General features: G+C 55.4%; 4 protein-coding genes across 4 annotated transcripts; 3 read left to right on the forward strand and 1 right to left on the reverse strand.

Moving 5' to 3' along the window:
- Nucleotides 1-2,607: 2,607 nt before the first annotated feature.
- On the forward strand, nucleotides 2,608-4,584 carry M406DRAFT_73518 (uncharacterized protein; the record flags this gene model as incomplete). The annotated part of the gene is made up of 3 exons (XM_040925627.1): nucleotides 2,608-2,961; nucleotides 3,028-3,540; nucleotides 3,802-4,584. The coding sequence occupies 3 exons, from the start codon at nucleotides 2,608-2,610 to the stop codon at nucleotides 4,582-4,584; spliced, it is 1,650 nt and encodes a 549-aa protein (XP_040772053.1).
- Nucleotides 4,585-7,544: 2,960 nt separating this feature from the next.
- On the reverse strand, nucleotides 7,545-8,827 carry M406DRAFT_47152 (uncharacterized protein; the record flags this gene model as incomplete). Its single annotated transcript, XM_040924321.1, has 2 exons — nucleotides 7,545-8,552; nucleotides 8,645-8,827. Coding segments are annotated over 2 exons (1,191 nt in total), but the record flags the coding sequence as incomplete, so codon positions are not given.
- Nucleotides 8,828-10,343: 1,516 nt separating this feature from the next.
- Nucleotides 10,344-13,262, forward strand: M406DRAFT_73520 (family 78 glycoside hydrolase; the record flags this gene model as incomplete). Its single annotated transcript, XM_040925628.1, has 1 exon — nucleotides 10,344-13,262. The coding sequence occupies one exon, from the start codon at nucleotides 10,344-10,346 to the stop codon at nucleotides 13,260-13,262; it is 2,919 nt and encodes a 972-aa protein (XP_040772055.1).
- A 1,533-nt stretch (nucleotides 13,263-14,795) lies between these two features.
- Nucleotides 14,796-16,813, forward strand: M406DRAFT_268524 (Metallo-dependent hydrolase; the record flags this gene model as incomplete). The annotated part of the gene is made up of 3 exons (XM_040917948.1): nucleotides 14,796-14,922; nucleotides 15,056-16,401; nucleotides 16,547-16,813. 3 exons carry the CDS (start codon nucleotides 14,796-14,798, stop codon nucleotides 16,811-16,813), a joined length of 1,740 nt encoding a protein of 579 aa, XP_040772056.1.
- Nucleotides 16,814-18,299: the final 1,486 nt, after the last annotated feature.

The following is an 18,299-nucleotide window of genomic DNA, read 5'->3' on the forward strand; positions in this document are numbered from 1 at the left end:
ACCACTCAAAATCTCCCATCATCATTCATCATCATCATCACTCATCATGTGTGTCTTGTCATCCAAGATCTGTGAGTCGTCATCACAACGTTCCACACACCAAAATATGCATGGGCTGCAGACGGGCAAACCCATCGGAGATGGTTGGAGGGCATGACATGTGTGGTAGTGGGTGTGCTGAGTGCAGCCCAGACATCGGACGAAGTAGCACTGACAGGGGCTGGGCCACATGGGCAGGATCTCTTGGGGTCCTAAAATTATAACTGTTGACCGTAATGCTCTGGGTACAGTGACAGCAGCACCCAGCAGCAGCATCATCATCATCATCATCATCGCAGATGCTGACAACTGTTGTCTCCAAGTAGTGCCGCTGTCACACATACTAGTGAGACGCCCCTCTTGAACTAGCAAAGAAAAGAAACAAGGAAAACATAAATAAATGATATGGAAAGAAAAAAAATAAACTAGCATTAAAAATAATGAACCGGGAAGCAAAAAAAGAGGAAGAAAATAAGCATTCTAAACAGCTCGACGTATTCTTCCTGTTTGGGAAAACCGTCCAAGCCCCAGCTGCTGGTACGTTTTGACAGGGCAGGGGGAGGACACCTCTTGAAAAGTGCAGGCCACGTTGGCGGAATTTGCGCCGTACCCTCATGGCCACGTCGCACGGCATTCGAGACATGCATGCATGCATATCGTAACGGTGCCGACGGTGACTCGGTGCCGGGAGGTCTGAACGCTTCTGGCCTCCTGGGACCGAGCCACCCCTTGATATCAACGTACTCTGGTACTCTGCAATGAATGCAACCCTAGATAGGCGATGTGTAGGTATGTGTGTCTTCCACCCCGTCTCCGGTAGCCACTTTCGACCCATGAACGGTTGCTGCTGATACTGCTCAGAGTGCCGTGGACAGGGCTGAGAATTTCTTCAGACTGCCTGGTCTGCCTGTACTACGTGTCCTGGCACTCTCTTGAGACGTAGTATCGAAGTCTGACCTGCGTTGGCGGGTGGTGCCGTTTTGCCTTAGCTCTAACGGGCTGATAGGTTGCGACGAGCCTGTCACTTCATACAGATCAGATCTTGCTACCTCATGTACTGTATACCTTCTTGCTGCTGGCGGCAGCAAGCTGAAGCAGCACAAGTCCGACGTCCAAGTGCGATCGATGGAAGGCCGAGCTGGGCCCGGGCTCCATTCCGCTTTCCTGCAATTATACACACACGCAGGCAAAATCGCAGGCAACTCAGACAGGGCATTCCCAACCGCGTGTCTCTCGCGTGGCACCCGGCTCAATTCTGCGGCGAGGCCACACTGCCCCGCGGTGGCTCATGATGTTGCTCCAGAGGAGTTGGCGCCCCGTCACTCTGGGGGCCAGTTTCAGAGATGCAGGTGGTCTCGTGGGAGGCAACAAGGGAAAAAACAAAACAAAACAAAAAGATGACACGTTTTGATATCTATCAGATCTTCCATGACGGTAAGGCAACGCCACGATGCACATAATGGAGCCTGTTGCCAGGGCCACCAGTTCGCCGACCCCAACCCCATAGCGAAAGTCATTGACATGTAATTACCGAGCAAATTAGAGAAGACGAGAAGAAAACATAACAAAACAAAATTAAAGAATGGGCGACTAGTTACAGGTCGGCGAACAACATGCAAGCAGGTGGGACTGGGCCAGCGTAGTCCAATTTCATTGCATTGCCTTCTCAGGGGCGGCGGAGGCTGCAAGATATGTTCCCCGAAGATGTGGTGAAGAGTTTCCAGGTCGTGTGAGGGCGGGTCTAAGCGAGAAGTATGCGCCGGGCCGCTGCATCATCCTACTGTAGATGCATGCGTTCCTCGAGGTCTTGTATACGATACGCCGGCCTCAGGCAGACAACCTTTCCCCGCTGTTGGAGCGACACCCGGAAAAGCCCTGCGAAGGAACCATTGGGCCTAGCAGCTTAGGCTTTATCGACATGTATTGTTTGTGGGAGAACCAATAAAGCACAACGCTTCAGGGTGGCACTGGGCTCTTGGCTGATTGATTTGAGTCTTTCTCAAGGGAGGAGGGTTACCAGTCCGTTTTTGCAGTATACAACGCAGCATCTCGAGTTGATGAAATAGACATTGGTAAAATCGTAGGATATGTTGCAGACCAATTATGGTAGGGTAAGAGCATGTAGGGATGCTTCATAGTGCTTCCGGCATATGATTCGTGCACGAGCCAGCCGACCCCGCTTTGCCAAGGGCCCCTTCCATTTCCAGCCGTGCGTGTCCACCACGCGTTTACGTCAACAAACGTTAGCTATCGTCAATATCAACGCTGCGCAACAGCACAACCGACGAAATGCCAGCTGCCAGGCTGCCAAATGGCCAAGAGGCTATCGTCCGGCGAGGCAGAGACCAGTATGCACAACATAAGCTGATGCCCGCTTTTGAGTCGTTCAGACAGGCAAGTGGTTTGCAATTGATCGCACGGTCGCCATCTTCCTGCCCCAGCACTGACCCAGAGTCGTTACAGGCTGCTCTCATATGCAAGTGTAACAAAGCTCTCCTCACCTCGTCCAAGTCTCTCGGCATCTCCATTCAGGACATCCCTTTTCCCGTCTGTCATTGTAAGGACATTATGTCCCTAGCTGTCGATGACCGTGAGAAGCTGGCCATCTACAACTTGGCTACGAAGCCATGTAGCTGCGGCAGCGGCGTGTTGCGGTGCACGTCCCGTGCACACGCCGAGGCCCTCGACGGCCTGGCCGCCGTGTGTGAGGCGCAGAAAGCCTATGATAAGGCTTACAGCTATGCATCGCTTCTGGTCATCGTGGCACCCCAGGCTCCTGAAGGCTATCTGAGGTTGGCGAAAGCTCTGCGTCTCAAGGACCCATCCAATGGGTCTGCAACCAAGAGTCGATGTTCATGGATCTATTCTCAGGCGGCCCAGAGCGTTCAGTCGTACGGTGATGCGTCCGACGAGAAGCTCAAGGTAAGAATACGCATCCTCATGTCTCCCATCTCTCATGTTCATCCCAGTGCTGATGGGCTCACCTAGGTGCTGAGAAATCTGCTACGAAAAGACATCATACGATCTCTTCCTATCGAGCTTCAGGTGATGGTGCTCAGGAAGTTGTCATACAAGGACCTCTGCACGGCCATGCTAGTGTCTAAAGTTTGGAACCACGCGTGCCGCAACAGGGGTCTATGGCGGCACTTGGAGTTTGTGAAAGGCTGGAAATCCATAGAGGTCCGGAAACATCCAGGTATTATGAACGAGGTCATCTGCAGGCGGTCTCAGAACCTGGCAACCAGCCTGCTCATCAAGAGCATGAGGGACTTTGGCATTAACCACGTCAAATTGCGAGCCATTCTCAGAGCATTGCCTCATCTGAAGAGCCTCTCTCTTCACGGCTTCGATACTAGATCCGCGCTGTACAGACCAGATCTCTACCAGAAGGCTCCTGCTCTACGGGCTACTATTGACGCCATACTGAACGACGCACCCGCTACGCTCGAGACCTTGAATCTGGAAGACTTTCACCATAAGGAACGAGCCACACCTTCCCAGGTACTCGCAACGACTCGCTTTGCCCCCAATCTGAAAGCCCTGGGCCTCGTTAATATGTCTGAACCAGCGCTGGGCGTTCGTTTCCTGATGTCCACGGTCTGGCCAAAGCTAGAGAAATTGACAATCAAGGGGAACACGACTATTCAGCACATTAGCTGTCCAGTTCTGGATCTCGTGAGACATCTCTCCATCTATTTTCTTTTTTCTTCTTTTTATTTATGTTCATTCTGAGGTGTGCCCTAGTCACTAACTTGCCTGCAGGAAAAGCTCGTCCACTCAACGCCAGCACTCAAGGACCTGACCTTGAGTGACGTCCTGATACAAAACAAAGCAGTTCCCAGCCCAAGATGGTCAAGGTTAGAGCGCCTCAGTATCGGACGGATGAAAGGTCGCCTTTTCGCGTCGTGCTCTGAGGTCCGATCACTGGAACTCCTGGAGAGTGGGAATCAAGCTGTCCCTAGACTTTTCGACTCCATTCGCCCTCACCAGGGACAGACTGAAAACCCAGAAAAGCTTCATAACTTGGAGCACTTTTACTACTCCTGGTCGGATGACAGAATGGCGCCTAGTCCATCTGACTTGGAACGCATCAAGCCGAGCTGCGATAACGGTACCCTCCACTCGTTGCACATCACTTTCAACAAGCAGAGCCGAAATGTTCTGGACAAGATCATCAACAAAGACGCGATCCGCACCTTGAGCTGCTACGACATCCTGATGCCCAGCATCAGGGACGATGGTGGAGGCTCAAGGGGCGACATGCAGATATTCGTGGACTGGGTTATCGGCTTCCGCAACCTCACCACCATTGGCGTCTTCCCCCAGAAGACCGACGAGGCTTGGTTCGTCGTTGCGAAGCTGATTACGGAGCGACCCGACATCAAGACGATCTACACCGATGTCCTCCACGGCATTAACCGGGACATGATTCTTGAGCATGCTGCTAGGAAGGGCATCGAGATTATCCATGCCAGTCGCGTACCTGAGCCGGCCCTACAGTGCATCATGACATCGGAACCACTGCATGCTGCACAGGTCGGCTAAGAAAGAAACACCGCCGCTGTACAAAGCATCTCTTGGTGCTCAGCGAGGACTCAGCGTCCTGTAACCAGTAACACAGCAAAAGTCACTTCGATTCTCGAGGGCATTGTTCAGCGAAATCCCGTATCCTTGCAGGTAAGCTCAGTAAATCTGTACTTCTGTCATGGACACGTTCGTTCCTAATGCGCAGACTCTCATGGCAGCAGGATTCCCTCACAGGTCAGAATTACGAAGACCGAATTCGATCGGGCGACTCAACGCGAATGCATACACAGCAGCCACGAATAATCTATGAAAGCTTTGGGTCAGAGAACCTTTGATGATGCTCGTCTGAGGCGTCACTCATGGAGTTCAGGAATAACTTTGATGGCGCCGACATCCATACGAGGCTACCATGTTCTGACCGACAGCACGACATATTTCTAAAGCAAGCCAATGGACATAGCATTGCGAAATGATTACGAAACATTTCCTGCAGGATGCTCATCATGTTTGGCGTTCCCAGTCTTTTAATGGTTTAAGGGTGAGAGGGAGGAGTTGCAGGCTCGTGGGACAACATCGTGCTGCAGAGGTGCAAATGCAGGTGGATGATAATTACCAGAGATAGACTCAAGATATACCGGAATACTTTGATGCCAAAGAGACTTGGCGTTGCCTGATGGAAGGCCAGCCTCTATTTATGAATGCATAATACATATTTCACTCGCTGTGTTTTCCCACTCGTCATCGCTACTATACGTCGTCGATTCTGAATCTGCGTACCTAGACGGACTCGTAGGAACAGCACCCGCTATCACATACTCATCCCAGACACTCACATCGGGCAAGTATCTACGATGAACATGGTATCTACGATGGACGTCTCGAAAAGAAGAAAGAGAAATATTTCAGGAAAATAAAGCAGCGCCGGTGGATATTATGAAACAAAATGTCTAGCCTCTTCCCCACCATTAACACAAATCAAACAACACCGATAATCCAATTTTTCTTCCAACACGATCACCCCGCCGTTCTCCCCAACGACGACAGCACTTGAAACAACAAACACACACACAAGCCCAGCAGCGGCTTCCCCCTCGACCAACCAAAGACGCAGCATTCTTCTGTCCATGCCCTACGCCTCCCTAGCCCTGCATCTTCGGCGTAGGCGGCGGCACAACCTCGCCAGCGATGAGACTCTGCAGCTCCCACGGGTTCAACGTGCTCCTCCGCCGCGAGGCGACCTTCTCCGCCCGGCTTCGCGGCTCCCTCTTGCGCGGCTTGCCGCTGCCGGCGTCCTTGGCGGGGCTCGCCCTAGCCCCGGCTGCGCTTCTTGGTGTCGGTGCTGCGGGCCTGTCTGCCGCCTCCATGTCCCTGCTCTTCTTCTGCGGCGATGCCGAGGCCGTCTTGGCCCTTTCACTACGGTGAATCCTGCCGTCATCGCCATCACCGTCATCATCGTCAACCTCCTCGGCGCGACGAGAGCCAGCGGAGGAGGCTTTCCCCGCCACGCCGCTCTCGTCCAAAGACAAAGCCGACCCGCTTCCGCTGCTGCAGTAGTCTCGATCGCGCTTGCTCGGGTCTCCTCCTCTGCCGGCCTGGCGGGTGCCGCTGTTGCCGGTGCCGGTACTCGCTACTGTCGACGTCGAGGCACCTTCTGTTGCAGCCGCCGCCGCCGTGGTCATGCTGGGTTTCCCCAGCCTTGCGGCCTTGAGTTTGGCGCGGACCCTGGCGGCGTTGGCCTCCCTCTCGGAGGCGGCGAGCTTGGCGGCTATGCTCGCCACGGTGACGGGCGACTGTTGTGCCTGTGGGAGGAGTCCTGCGTTGCGGGGTAAGGGGAGGCGAGAGCTGGATTTGGTGGGTGATGAGCGGACGGGCGATTCAGGTGGGCGCTTTGTAGTAGAGGCCGGCACGTTCTTCTCGGAGGGCGGCAGGCTGGTGGTACTAGTGGTAGAGGTGGTGGCGGCGGTGGTGCTCTGTGCAGGTGGCTTCTCAGTCGGAGAGGTCTTCTTCCCGGTTTGTGCTGCGGGCATGGCCTGGACAGCGGGAGATGCCCTGGCAGCCCGGGTTGGTCTGGGCGGAGGCGGCATTTCGGTGGTTGCTGCTGCTGCTGCTGCTGCTGATGATGATGTCGGTGCTGGGCGGGATCTGGAGGGCTCTGCTTTTGAAGAAGGGGCGGTTCGGGCGGACGAGGACGTCGTCGCAGCGGTGGCGCGTGTGGTACGCTGCCTCGTGACCGGCCTTCGTGCTGGCGTCGCTTGCTTCTCCTTCACAGCCTGACGAGCTGCTCTGGCAGCTGACCTGGTAGGAGGCGCTGGTGTTGCCCTCCCCTTGGACGACGCTTCGGACTGCCCTGAATTCGCAGTCGTCCTGCTCGAGGCTTTCGAGATGGTCGACTCTCGTGACGGCTCCAAGAAGAGAATGCTATCTAAGGAGGAGTGAGAGTTTGTGAAAGAGCCTGGGTTTGATTGTGAGGCTGGGTTCTCGTTCTCGGCATCCAGTGAGACCTTCAATTTCTTTTGTGGTGACTGGCCCGGCAAGGTGCGGTGCGGCGGTGGAGTCGGTGCCTCGGCGTCTTCGTCCGTGTTGTCGTTTTTCTCCATGACGGTGCCTGGTCGTTTTCTTGACTTTTCTGTGAGCATGGTGCCTGCTGGCTTGCGGTTTCCTGCTACGTGTGTCTCTTCGAGGGGAGTGATCTTGGGCGGTGGTGGCAGCAGTGTTGTCGAGGCTGTACTGTCGGCCTCATCGTTTGCCGTGGCCTCTGCAAATATCTCGACGTTCGGTTCCGATGCTTGTAAATCGTCCATGCGAATGTCATCGATATCGTCCTGGAATATACTAGACTCCAAGTCGCTGTCGTCGAGGTCGTCTTGCGCATCTTCGTCGTACTCTCCTGGTCCCTTCTCCCCATATCCTTCAGCAGGGACGAGATGTAATGACCCAGCCGGGCTCGGTTGTCTCTGTTCCTCTTCCTCTTCCTCTTCCTCTTCTGCCTCCTCTTCTGCCTCCTCTTCTTTGTCCTCCTCTTCGTCCTCTTCCTCCCGCAGGGTGGGCAGCTTGAAAGCCTCGGCCTGCGCCGTGTCCTGCACGTTCCGCAACCGTATGGGACTCAGCCGTAGTCCCATCTTCAACTCCTCCATATCGACGGGGCGACCATCCGCGGCCATCCTCCGGCGCCAGCTATCGATAAGATGTACTGCCTCGCGCCACCTGGTTTCCATCTTCTCCCAGCCGTCGCGCAGGCGAAAGATCTCTTCTTCGCGAACGACAACCTCTTCCAGGGGCACAAAGGATGGGTTCGTGAGCATGGTGCGCAGGTGACCCAGAACGCTGTCCATGTCCGTCGCAAGGTCCTCGGCATTCCCAGGTAGCGCGATGGCATGACCGTCGCCCTTTGTTGTGGCCGCACCACCTTTAACACCGTCGTCGTCGCTCTTGTCCCACCCACTCATGTGCTTCAGGCTGGAATTCGTCTTGTGGACAAGCGCGAGAAGCGTCTCGTTCTCCTCGCTCAGGCCCTTGGCCAGCTGCGCAAGAAAAGAGTTGGTCTCTTGTCGCAGGTCATAGCCATCGTCCATGGTCGATGCGGCGGCGCTCGACACGGCATCGTCCCTACCAAACTCGCCAGTGACCTGAATCGTCATGATGCCAGCGCTCTTCCTCTCACCCCTCGCCCTGCCCGCGTCTGTGACGGCCTTCTTCAGGCTCTCAATGTGGCGGTCCCGCTTGCGCACCTCGTTGGCACAGGCGGCGCGGGTCTCGGCGACGAGCTTCTTGGTGCGGGCGGCCTCGTCCTTGAGCTTGTGGATGGAGGCCTCGGCAGCCTTCAGCTGTGCTTTCAGCGAGGCTTCTTCTGCCTCGGCGATGTTCACCTTGCGCTGGGCCTCGGTGTAGCGCTCGTGGAGCCGGGTGATGTTGTCAGACTGGCGGAGGGAGTCTGCGCGCAAGGTGCGGAGGGCGGTGGAGAGGGACTCGCGGTGCTCGGCGTCGCGCTTAATTTTTGAAGAAGAGAAGGCAAAACGTCAGTCAGTCAGTCAGTCAGTCCAACTAAAGAGTGAGGAGAAGGAACAGAAGGAAAACATACATCGCGCCTCAGAATCAGGTCGTTGACGACAGCCATGATGCGAGCCATCGTGTCGGGCAGCTCGTAATCATGGTCGCCGGGGCTGGCGAAGTCGATACTCCGCCCATCGCGCAGCAGACCTCGAGACAGAAGCTGGTTGTTGATGTACAGCGAGGCTGTGCGCAGGTTTTCAAAGTCTGTCATTGCGATAGGATCGTTGTCGGTGGTCTGGCGGTCATTACGCCCACCTTTCTTACACAAAGATGATGTAGCTTCGGGTTGTGTTGTGTTGAAGTCTGTAAAAGATGATGAGATGGATTTGCTAAGTATCCCTCGGAAAAGTTACATCTGCATGTGGGGGTTGGGCCCTTGCTTTGCTTGGTTCTGGTGTCGCTGCAGTGGTTGGAGGATTGGTATGGACTGAGCAGCGAGAGTATCGCGTGGGTGTTGAGACGACCCGCCCCCGTTACCACGGCAACCAACCACTTACTACTATCCACTGCAGACAAGGTTAAAAACTATCGTCTTGATCATTTTATCACCAATCAACCACGCATGATTGTTTATTTAACTTATTTGGACTGCCCTGTCTTCTTCCTCCCTTGTATTCGCATCTTGCAGCCAGCGTGGCGTCTTCCTATGCAAGCTGTGGCTGCAGCAATCGAAATCAATCCATGATCAGCCAGGGCAAGAGTAGGATTGTGGAATGCGCAGTCACACAGAACTGAGGTATGTACGCCATTGGATTGATGATGGCTCTCCTCGTTTTCCCTGTTTCTCTGTCTCATTCTTTATATTCTCTACCCTATCAATAGAATGAGAAATACTGGTCCGTGTTCCCGAGCAGACTCAAAGAGCTATCAATTGAGGACAAGACAAGCACTCCAGTGCATGCATCTTTGCTTCTATCCAATCCACTTTTTTCCCAGCTGACAGTGGCGCCTATCTCGCCTGCTGTAATTATGTCCAAGGTGTATATTTCTTCTCTGCATTGCCAACGAGCACGTCTATCAAGTTTGACGTGCTTGCCCTTGAAAGGTACTCCTACCTACTCAGGTACTATACATCTCCACCAGAAAGGTTGTTTATACCAATGGCATGGAACCACCTGTTTGTTGGTCTACCTCGTTCCAGTATGACAAGTTCTCGTTCTCTTTTTGAGGAATTTTCTCATCGCCACAGCGGCCGAGATACCAGAGTATAGGTCAAACCTTAGGCGGGGCCATGTGCCACCCACCCACATTCCTCACACCTTCATCAAGTGGTTGATTGAGTGATAGCACATCGAGCGCAGGTGTTTCAGGGGTGATTTGAGACATGCGCAACACTATTTACCACGCAATAACCCCACCAAGCATCCCCAGTCTCAGTATCTCAGGTCGCCGTAGTGCAGTGCGGGGAAGGTGGAGGGGGCCTCAACTAGGGAGGGGTGCTCCTTCTTCCATCATGCTACTCACTTACTTACTTAGTACTTGCTCTCCATTCTCTTCCTACTCTGACGTAGTCTGCTCATCTTACAGAAAAAGATTTTGGTGTCAAGCAAAATACAGGAATGATTCGAAACATCTCCTCCGTCTTGACTATTTCCTCTCACAGCAAGTCGTGTGTGTGTGTGTGTGTGTGTGTGTCCCTTTACTGACTGACTGACTGTCCCTCACTGACTTTCAACCTACGCATGCTCCTCAGACTCACTTAGCAGCACTGCGCATTGTCCGTCATGATGCTTGAACAGCTGTTCGTGGCCGCAGACGTCCGCTTCGAACATCACCCTGATGGCTTTGGGATAGGAACTGGCCTTCCACGCATATCATGGCGATACTCGTCAGACGGTTCTGGTCCGCGCGGCAACTGGCTCCAGAGAAGCTACATCTCCGAGGTGCAACGCCTCGTGTCCAAGGCTGGCGGCTGGGAGCTGGACGGTCCCCTCCGTACCCATGTCGTCTCGGACCAGACCATCATGGCCCCGTGGTGTGGCCCAGAGCTGCAATCGAGACAGATGGCTCTGGTCCGTGTCATAGGCGCCAACACGGCCAGTGACTTCTCACCTGCAGACGAGCGCCGCTTGGAACAGATCTTCTCCTCGCCGACGACGCTGGACCTCGCCGAGATGATGCGGCGCTGGACTGCCCGTTTTGACAACCAGGAACACGCCGCAACAGCTTTCAGCGGCTGGACGCCCGTTGAGGTGGGTCTGTTGAAAGCCTCCGACTGGAAGGCCAGGTTCATCACCTCGACCGACCCGCCGCCCCAGGACGACAGCACCCCTCATCACCCTATGGTCTACCTCAAGGACTTCCACTGCGACCTCGGCGACGATTACACCCATGCGAGGCTCTACATCTCCGCCCTCGGCCTGTATGAGGTCTACATCAACGGCCAGCGTGTTGGTGATCAGCACATGACGCCTGGCTGGACGAGCTACCACCACCGCCTGCAGTACCAGACTTATGACCTGACCAGCCTGGTCCACTCGGGCAACAACACCATCGCTGTTGAGGTGGCTGAGGGCTGGTATGCAGGGCGGCTCCTCTGGGTGCCAGGCCTGCGCAACTTGTACGGCGACACGCCCGCCTTCATCGCACAGATCGAGATTCACAGGGACGGCGGGTCCATCGAGCAGATCGTCTCAGACGAGTCGTGGGTCTGCCGCACCTCGCCCAGGCAGGCTGCCTCCATCTACGACGGCGAGGTGTACGATGCGCGCGCCTACATGAGCCCGCCCGGAGGGGGTGACCACCGTCGCCGCCGCAGCAGCAGCAGCAGCAGCAGCAACTGGAAGAAGACGCGCGTGCTCGACTTTGACTTTGACGAGGTCCAGCTGGTGAGCACCGACGCCCCGCCCGTCGCCATCACCCAGCACGTCAGCCCCACCAGGGTGTTCAAGAGCCCCAGCGGTAAGACCCTCGTGGACTTTGGGCAGAACCTCGTGGGCAGAGTCGAGGTTCGGGGTCTGCAGAGGCCAGAGGGCCACACTCTCACCATCAGGCACGCCGAGGTCCTCGAGCACGACGAGCTCTGCACCAGGCCCCTCAGGGACGCCAAGGCCGTCGACACCTACATCTTCTCGGGCGCAGAGGACCCAGACAGGATGTGCCACGTGCCCGCCTTCACCTTTCACGGGTTTCGCTACATCGAGCTGGACGGCTGGTCCCTCGACGACGACGACGGGCCCCCCTCGGCGCAGAACATCACCGCCCTGGTCGTCGGCTCGCACATGCCGCGCACGGGCTACTTTAGCTGCTCCGACGACATGGTCAACAAGCTGCACCAGAACGTCAGCTGGGGCATGCGCGGCAACTTCTTGTCTGTGCCGACGGACTGCCCTCAGCGCGACGAGCGCCTGGGCTGGACCGGCGACATCCAGGCTTTCGCACCCACAGCGCTGTTCCTGTACTCATCGGTCGGGTTCCTGTCCAACTGGCTCATCGACCTCTCGATCGACCAGGCGACGGCAGGCGGGTGCGTGCCCGTCGTGATTCCCGACGTCCTGCGCGGCAGGTCAGCGCCCAACGACGAACCGGTTGCGGTGTGGGATGACGCGGCTATCCTGGTGCCGTGGGCGGTGTATCGGTGGTCTGGCGACGTCGGGGTGCTGCACAGGCAGCTGGCCAGCATGAAGGCACACCTGCACGGATCAATCCGCCGCGGGGCCGATGGGCTGTGGGACGACTCGCTCTTCCAGTTCGGCGACTGGCTCGACCCCAACGCGCCGCCGGACCAGGCCGACCTCGCCCGCACAGACGGCACCCTCGTCGCGGACGCCTACCTAGTGCACGTCACAGACGTGATGGCGCACGTGTCGGTGGCCCTAGGCAACGCGGCAGACGCGAGGAGCTACCAGGCCGAGTTTGAAAGGCTCAAGACGGCGTTCGCGGACAAGTACATCTCCAAAAAGGGCTTGGTGGTGAGCGACTCGCAGACGGGCCTGTCGCTGGTCATCTCGTTCGGGCTCCTCGCCGACAAGGCGCAGCTCAGGGCAGCAGGAGACCGCCTGGAGAGGCTGGTGCGGCAGTCCAAATTCAAGGTGTCGACAGGGTTCGCGGGCACGCCGCTGGTGCTGCATGCGCTGACGCGGACAGGCCATGTGGACCTGGCGTACGAGATGCTCCTCTGCAAGGACTGCCCGTCGTGGCTGTACCCGGTGACGATGGGAGCGACTACGATCTGGGAGCGGTGGGACAGCATGCTCCCCGATGGGACGGTCAACCCGGGCTCCATGACGAGCTTTAACCACTACGCGCTGGGCAGCGTGGCAGACTGGCTGCACACGGTGGTCGGCGGCATTCAACCGCTGGAGGCCGGGTGGAAGACGTTCATGGTCCGGCCGAGGCTCGGCGGAAGTGATAAGTTGACGAGGTGCGAGGTTGCCTTCGACAGCCCGTATGGGAAAGTGGGCTGCAGCTGGTCTGTCGAGGAAGAGGGCAAGGGCGAGGAGGCGGAAGAGGAGACCAAGGAGAGGGCGAGGGCGAGGACGAGGACGAGGGCAGAAGCGGCGGTGGTGGGTGGCGACAGGCTGTTCAAGATGAAGGTGCAAATACCGCCCAACTGCAGGGCGCTGGTGGTGTTGCCGGGCCAGGAGGAGAACCAGGGCGAGTGGAAGGGCTGTGGAAGGTACGAGATTGGATGTGAGCTGAAGTGAGACAAAAAAACAAAAAAAAAAAGGGAGTGTGGAAAGAGTAGGAAAAATTTGGAATGATTTTATGACTTATACGATGTATAGTATTGTATTAAGATTTCTCTATTGGTTTATTTATTTTACTTGTTGCGGCTGAAACCAAGTAGTGAGTGGGTTCATTGTCATCATGAACACGCGACCCCGACCTTCAATGAACAAACTGTGTACAACGTGAAACCAAAAACAACAAACACAAACAAGCAAACAAACAAACAAACAAAGCAGAATGAAGATTACTTGAGGAAGAAGAATACGGTTATGTACAAGTTGTGGGTATTACAGTGTCTCGGCTGGCGGCTCCTTTTTTGACATCGGCCGAGTTGCATCGTCCCGCCGGGGGGGGGGGGGGGCGAGCCACTTCACCACTTATAGGACAACGGGCAACCAGCCTTGAAACTTGGGTCAGTTGTCGAAAAAGGGGATAGGGCGAAATAATAGCAACCTTTGCACAACTACTTCCTCATAAGTGAACTGCTTGAGTAAGTGAATAGCATAACATGACATAACAGAAAATGAGACACAAAGCCCCAAACGCCCCATCCTCTTCCCTCTCCTCGTGTGGCCGGCAGCAGCAGGCCTTCTTTTTTTTTCTTTCTTTTTTTCAGCCTCCTTGAATCGCGAAAAGCCCGTTCGCTTCAGGGCTGGGATACGATATGGTTCTGGCCCGGGCTCTATTTGGATCCTCAGCTCATCTCATTTTAAACATCGAGGAGCCGCCCTTCTTTTTCTGAAAAAAAAAAAAGATCGACGGTCTCGTGTTCTGACACAGGTCAACTGCGAATGCCTAGAGGCCCTTTGCTTGTCAGCCCTCGGGATCACATCCGTCAAGAAGAATAAGAAAGGAAACGGTTTCATTGGCTGAGAGTGGCTCTGCACTTCTTTAACTTGTCGTCTCAGCTCATCCCCTTTTCCTTTCTCTCTTTCTTTCCGCTTTCTTTCTTTCTTCTTCAATTTCACGGTGCCACAGTCCGTCACTTTATTCATTTTTCAATCTTTCTGTTCTTTCTTCCTTTAATTTTTTTTTCATACAGTGCTGGTTTGAGAGACGTGTTTGTCAGTCCTATCATTTGTTGACGAATCAGAAATCATCAATTACCTTTCGATTATTTTTCTACCCTTTTCCCCTTGCTCATGATTAGACCCAGTGGACATTCATTCCCCTTAGTGCTTATAAATTACTGGGCGCTGCTGTGCTGCTGGTGCTGTGCATAATAATTGTCCGGTCTTCCCCCCTAAAACCACTAAACAAGTCACGCCAACCAAACCAGGCCCTGGGCGATCCTGTCGCTCCCTCTGAAACCTGTTGCCTTACTCAGTCACTACTCTCGATTTAAACTTCACTTAGTCACTCACCACCAAGAAGCCAGAGCAGCTATCTTTTGACAACCACTCTTCAACAGCCTACACCGACAACAATCAATAATCAACAGCAGCAGCAGCAGCAATAACAAAAACAATACCACCGAACGGAACGACAAGTCTCCCAAAACACCAGCCATGGCCATGTCCAGCGAGGAGTGGGAGGAGATAGCGGCATCCATTCCTTCTGAGGAGGACGCCTTTGTTCAGAAATACATTTCTGGCCGCGAGGCCCTCATCGCACAGGAGAAAAAGCAACGAGCTGGTCCGTTCCCTTTCCTCTCTCTCTCTCTCTCTCTCTCTCTCTCTCTCTCTCTCTCTCTCTCTCTCTCTCTCTCTCTCATATTCACTCACTCTGTCACTCTCACATACACTCTCTTTCTGACCAAACCTGGCAGACCACTCCTTCAGGCAGAACCTCTCTCCCATCGCTCAGAGAGCTTGCCGCATAGTCGACCGCATCCGTGATGAGGAGCAGCGCACTCTCTGGACCCCCGAGTACGAGGATGCCCTGGCCGTGCGTGAGGGCTGCACCATGCACTCAGGCATGATGTTCACCCTGGCCAAGGACTTGATGGAGCGCACCAAGCTGTGGCGCATCGTGCGCCGCATGCCCAAAGGCGCCATCCTGCACGCTCACCTCGACGCCATTGTCGACCTGGACTTTGTGTTCCGCACCCTGCTGGACGAGCCAGGCATGCACATGAACGCGCCTGGCGCAGAGGAGGGCGGCCTGTCCACCGCCGAGGCCCGCGCCGACGCTGTCGTCACCTTCCGCTTCTTCAAGGAAGAGCGCAACCGAGACACGTCCATCTGGGATGCCAAGTCGTACCAGGCAGGGGCGTTTGTGCCGCTGGGCAGGGCTGCCGAGTCGTTTCCCGAGGGCGGGCGCGAGGGCTGGATCCGCTGGATGAAGACCAAGACGACCATCTCGGAGACGGACAGCCTCGAGCAGCACCACGGCGTGGACCACATATGGAAGAAGTTCAGCAAGTGTTTTCTGATCATGGGCACCGTCATCCACTACGAGCCCATCTTTCGCAAGTTCCTGCAGCGCCTGATGCGCCAGTACTACGACGACGGCGTGTACTGGGGCGAGCTGCGGTTCACCTGGCCGCTCAACTACTACCGCCTCGGCCACGAGGTCCCCGAGACCAACTACAGCCACATGTTCACCGTCATCGACGAGGAGCTGGCGCGGTTCAAGGCCTCGCCCGAGGGCCGGGGCTTCTGGGGCCTGCGCATGATCTGGACCGCCCTCCGCATCTGGGAGCAAAAGGCCATCGTGCAGAACATGGACCACGCCCTGACCACCAAGATCGAGTTCCCCCACCTGTTGGCCGGCTATGACCTCGTCGGCCAGGAGGACCTCGGCCGGCCCCTGCGCGACGTCCTGCCCGAGCTCTTTTGGTTCCGCAAGCAGCTCGCCGACGAGGGCATGCCCGACGGCATGCCCTTCTTCTTCCACGCCGGCGAGACCCTCGGCGACGGCACCGCCACCGACCAGAACCTCTTTGACGCCGTGCTGCTGGGCACCCGCCGCATCGGCCACGGCTTCAGCCTGTACAAACACCCTCTCCTCGTCGACCTTGTTAAGCAGAAGCGCATCCTCATCGAGTCGTGTCCCATCTCCAATGAGGTCTTGCGACTGTGCGGGAGCATCATGTCGCACCCTCTGCCGGCCTTGATCGCCAGGGGGGTGCCGTGCTCGCTGAGCAATGACGATCCGGCCATGCTGGGCCAGGTGAGTTGTCCATGGCCATCGTTTATTTATTTTTTCCTCTTGCTCTCCTTGTCTTTTTTTTTTTTTTTTTTTCCCCTCTTTTTGGAGAGGGTGGGGGGCTGCGCACACACACGACTCCCTCTCTTACTGACAAAACAACTATTAGGACACCGCGGGCATGAGCCATGACTTCTGGCAGGCCCTCCAGGGCTGGGAGAACCTGGGGCTCGCCGGCCTAGGCAGCCTTGCCGAGAACAGCGTCCGCTGGTCCTGCTTCGAGGACCAGACCGCAGACGAGTGGGCCAACGGGATCAAGGAGGCCAGCTTGGGTAGCGGAATCAAGGCGCAGCGTCTGCAAGAGTGGCGGGTCCTTTGGGAGGAGTTTTGTCTCTGGGTGTGTGAGGAATATGGGGAGACGTATGGCGAGGCGTGAAAAGGGGTAGGAAACAACAAAGTTGGACATATCATTTTTGGGGGGGCAAACGAACGATACAGGCCGAGGCAGATTTTCGAGGATAAACATGCATGAGTAAGGTAACACACAAGGAGAGATACATCTCAAGATTCCTGGGAGGGCTTTTGGCATCACGGCAAGGGGGGAAAGGGGGTGGGAGGCTACATTCAACATCGGTCAAAGACTAAACGGTCGGGGCGTTGTTCACATTGTTTTTCTTTCTTCTTTCTCTCTTGACCAGCCACGGCATTATCGAGTAGAGAGAGGTAGGCGTTCTGGTCGTTTCAGGGGTGGCTATACAGAAGAGGAGGTGGTAGTAGGCAAAGACAGGGAGACAAGGGGCGTCAAATCTGTGACCTTATAAGAGGCAAGTAGTACAATATAGTAGTGCATAGCCATAGACATGAAAAAACGGGACGTGGGAGAAAACAAAACGGAAGACGCAACAAACCCGTTTCTCTTCTCCTCAACCAGAGGAAAAAGAAAAAAGAAAAAAGAAAGAAAGAAGAGGGAAGAAAAATATAACCTCATTGGGAAACTTTCCCACCTGACGGCCTCGGCCCCCAAGTACTGTAATACGGAGAAAATGAGAGGACATCACCAATGACAAACAACCAATCCTCCCCTCCCTACCTTTACACGCTTGCATATATGCTGCTTAGTTGTCATCAGAGATTTGAACTCGATCCAGGGTAGACTACCCAGGTATTTCCTTCCCTACCCTAGCAGGCCGGAGAGGGCCCCGAGGCGGGAGGGCGGACGGGAGAGCGGACGGGAGAACGGACGGGAGGGGAGGAGAGGAGGAAGAAGGCGAATCACAGAAAAGAAAGCAGATCTTGTTCGTGTCACGTCACGCATACACATGTATATATATAAATACACACACACACACACAGAGAGAGAGAGAGAGAGAGAGAGAGAGAGAGAGGCTAACTACATGACTATGAGACTTGTTGCTTGCAAAGAGGAACTTGACGCGTACCCATCCAGCTCATAGGGACCAACCTGGACCTGTGAGATGCTTCGACAGCGCCTCCTGCTTGAGGTCGTATGGGTGGGTTCCCGAGGCCGCCGCATGCATACGTGCATGCATGCATGCACTTAGGCGCCGGCGAGCGGGCGAGCGAGATTCTGTGTGAACTATGCGTGTGGGCAGTAGGCGGAGGAGCAGCACGAGGATGCCTGTACCGGGAAAATCGGGAACAAGATACTAGTCAACGTAGACTTGCGTATACGTAGACGACTCAGCCAATCCCCTCCCGTCAAAACACCCGCACCACCACATTCAACCTCATACATGAAGCATGTGCCTAGCTCAGCCCTAAGGCCCCAGAGGCTCGCGCGTCTCTTGGGACCCCCCCTTCAGCCCTAAAGCACTAACCCCCGCCAAAAGTTTACGAGAACCCGCAGATACTACCCCGGGAATAGGCTTACAGAAAACAAGGTCAGGTTAAGAGGTAGGTAG

Source organism: Cryphonectria parasitica, assembly GCF_011745365.1.
Source record: "Cryphonectria parasitica EP155 unplaced genomic scaffold M406scaffold_9, whole genome shotgun sequence".
In the NCBI taxonomy this organism is placed as follows: domain Eukaryota; kingdom Fungi; phylum Ascomycota; class Sordariomycetes; order Diaporthales; family Cryphonectriaceae; genus Cryphonectria; species Cryphonectria parasitica.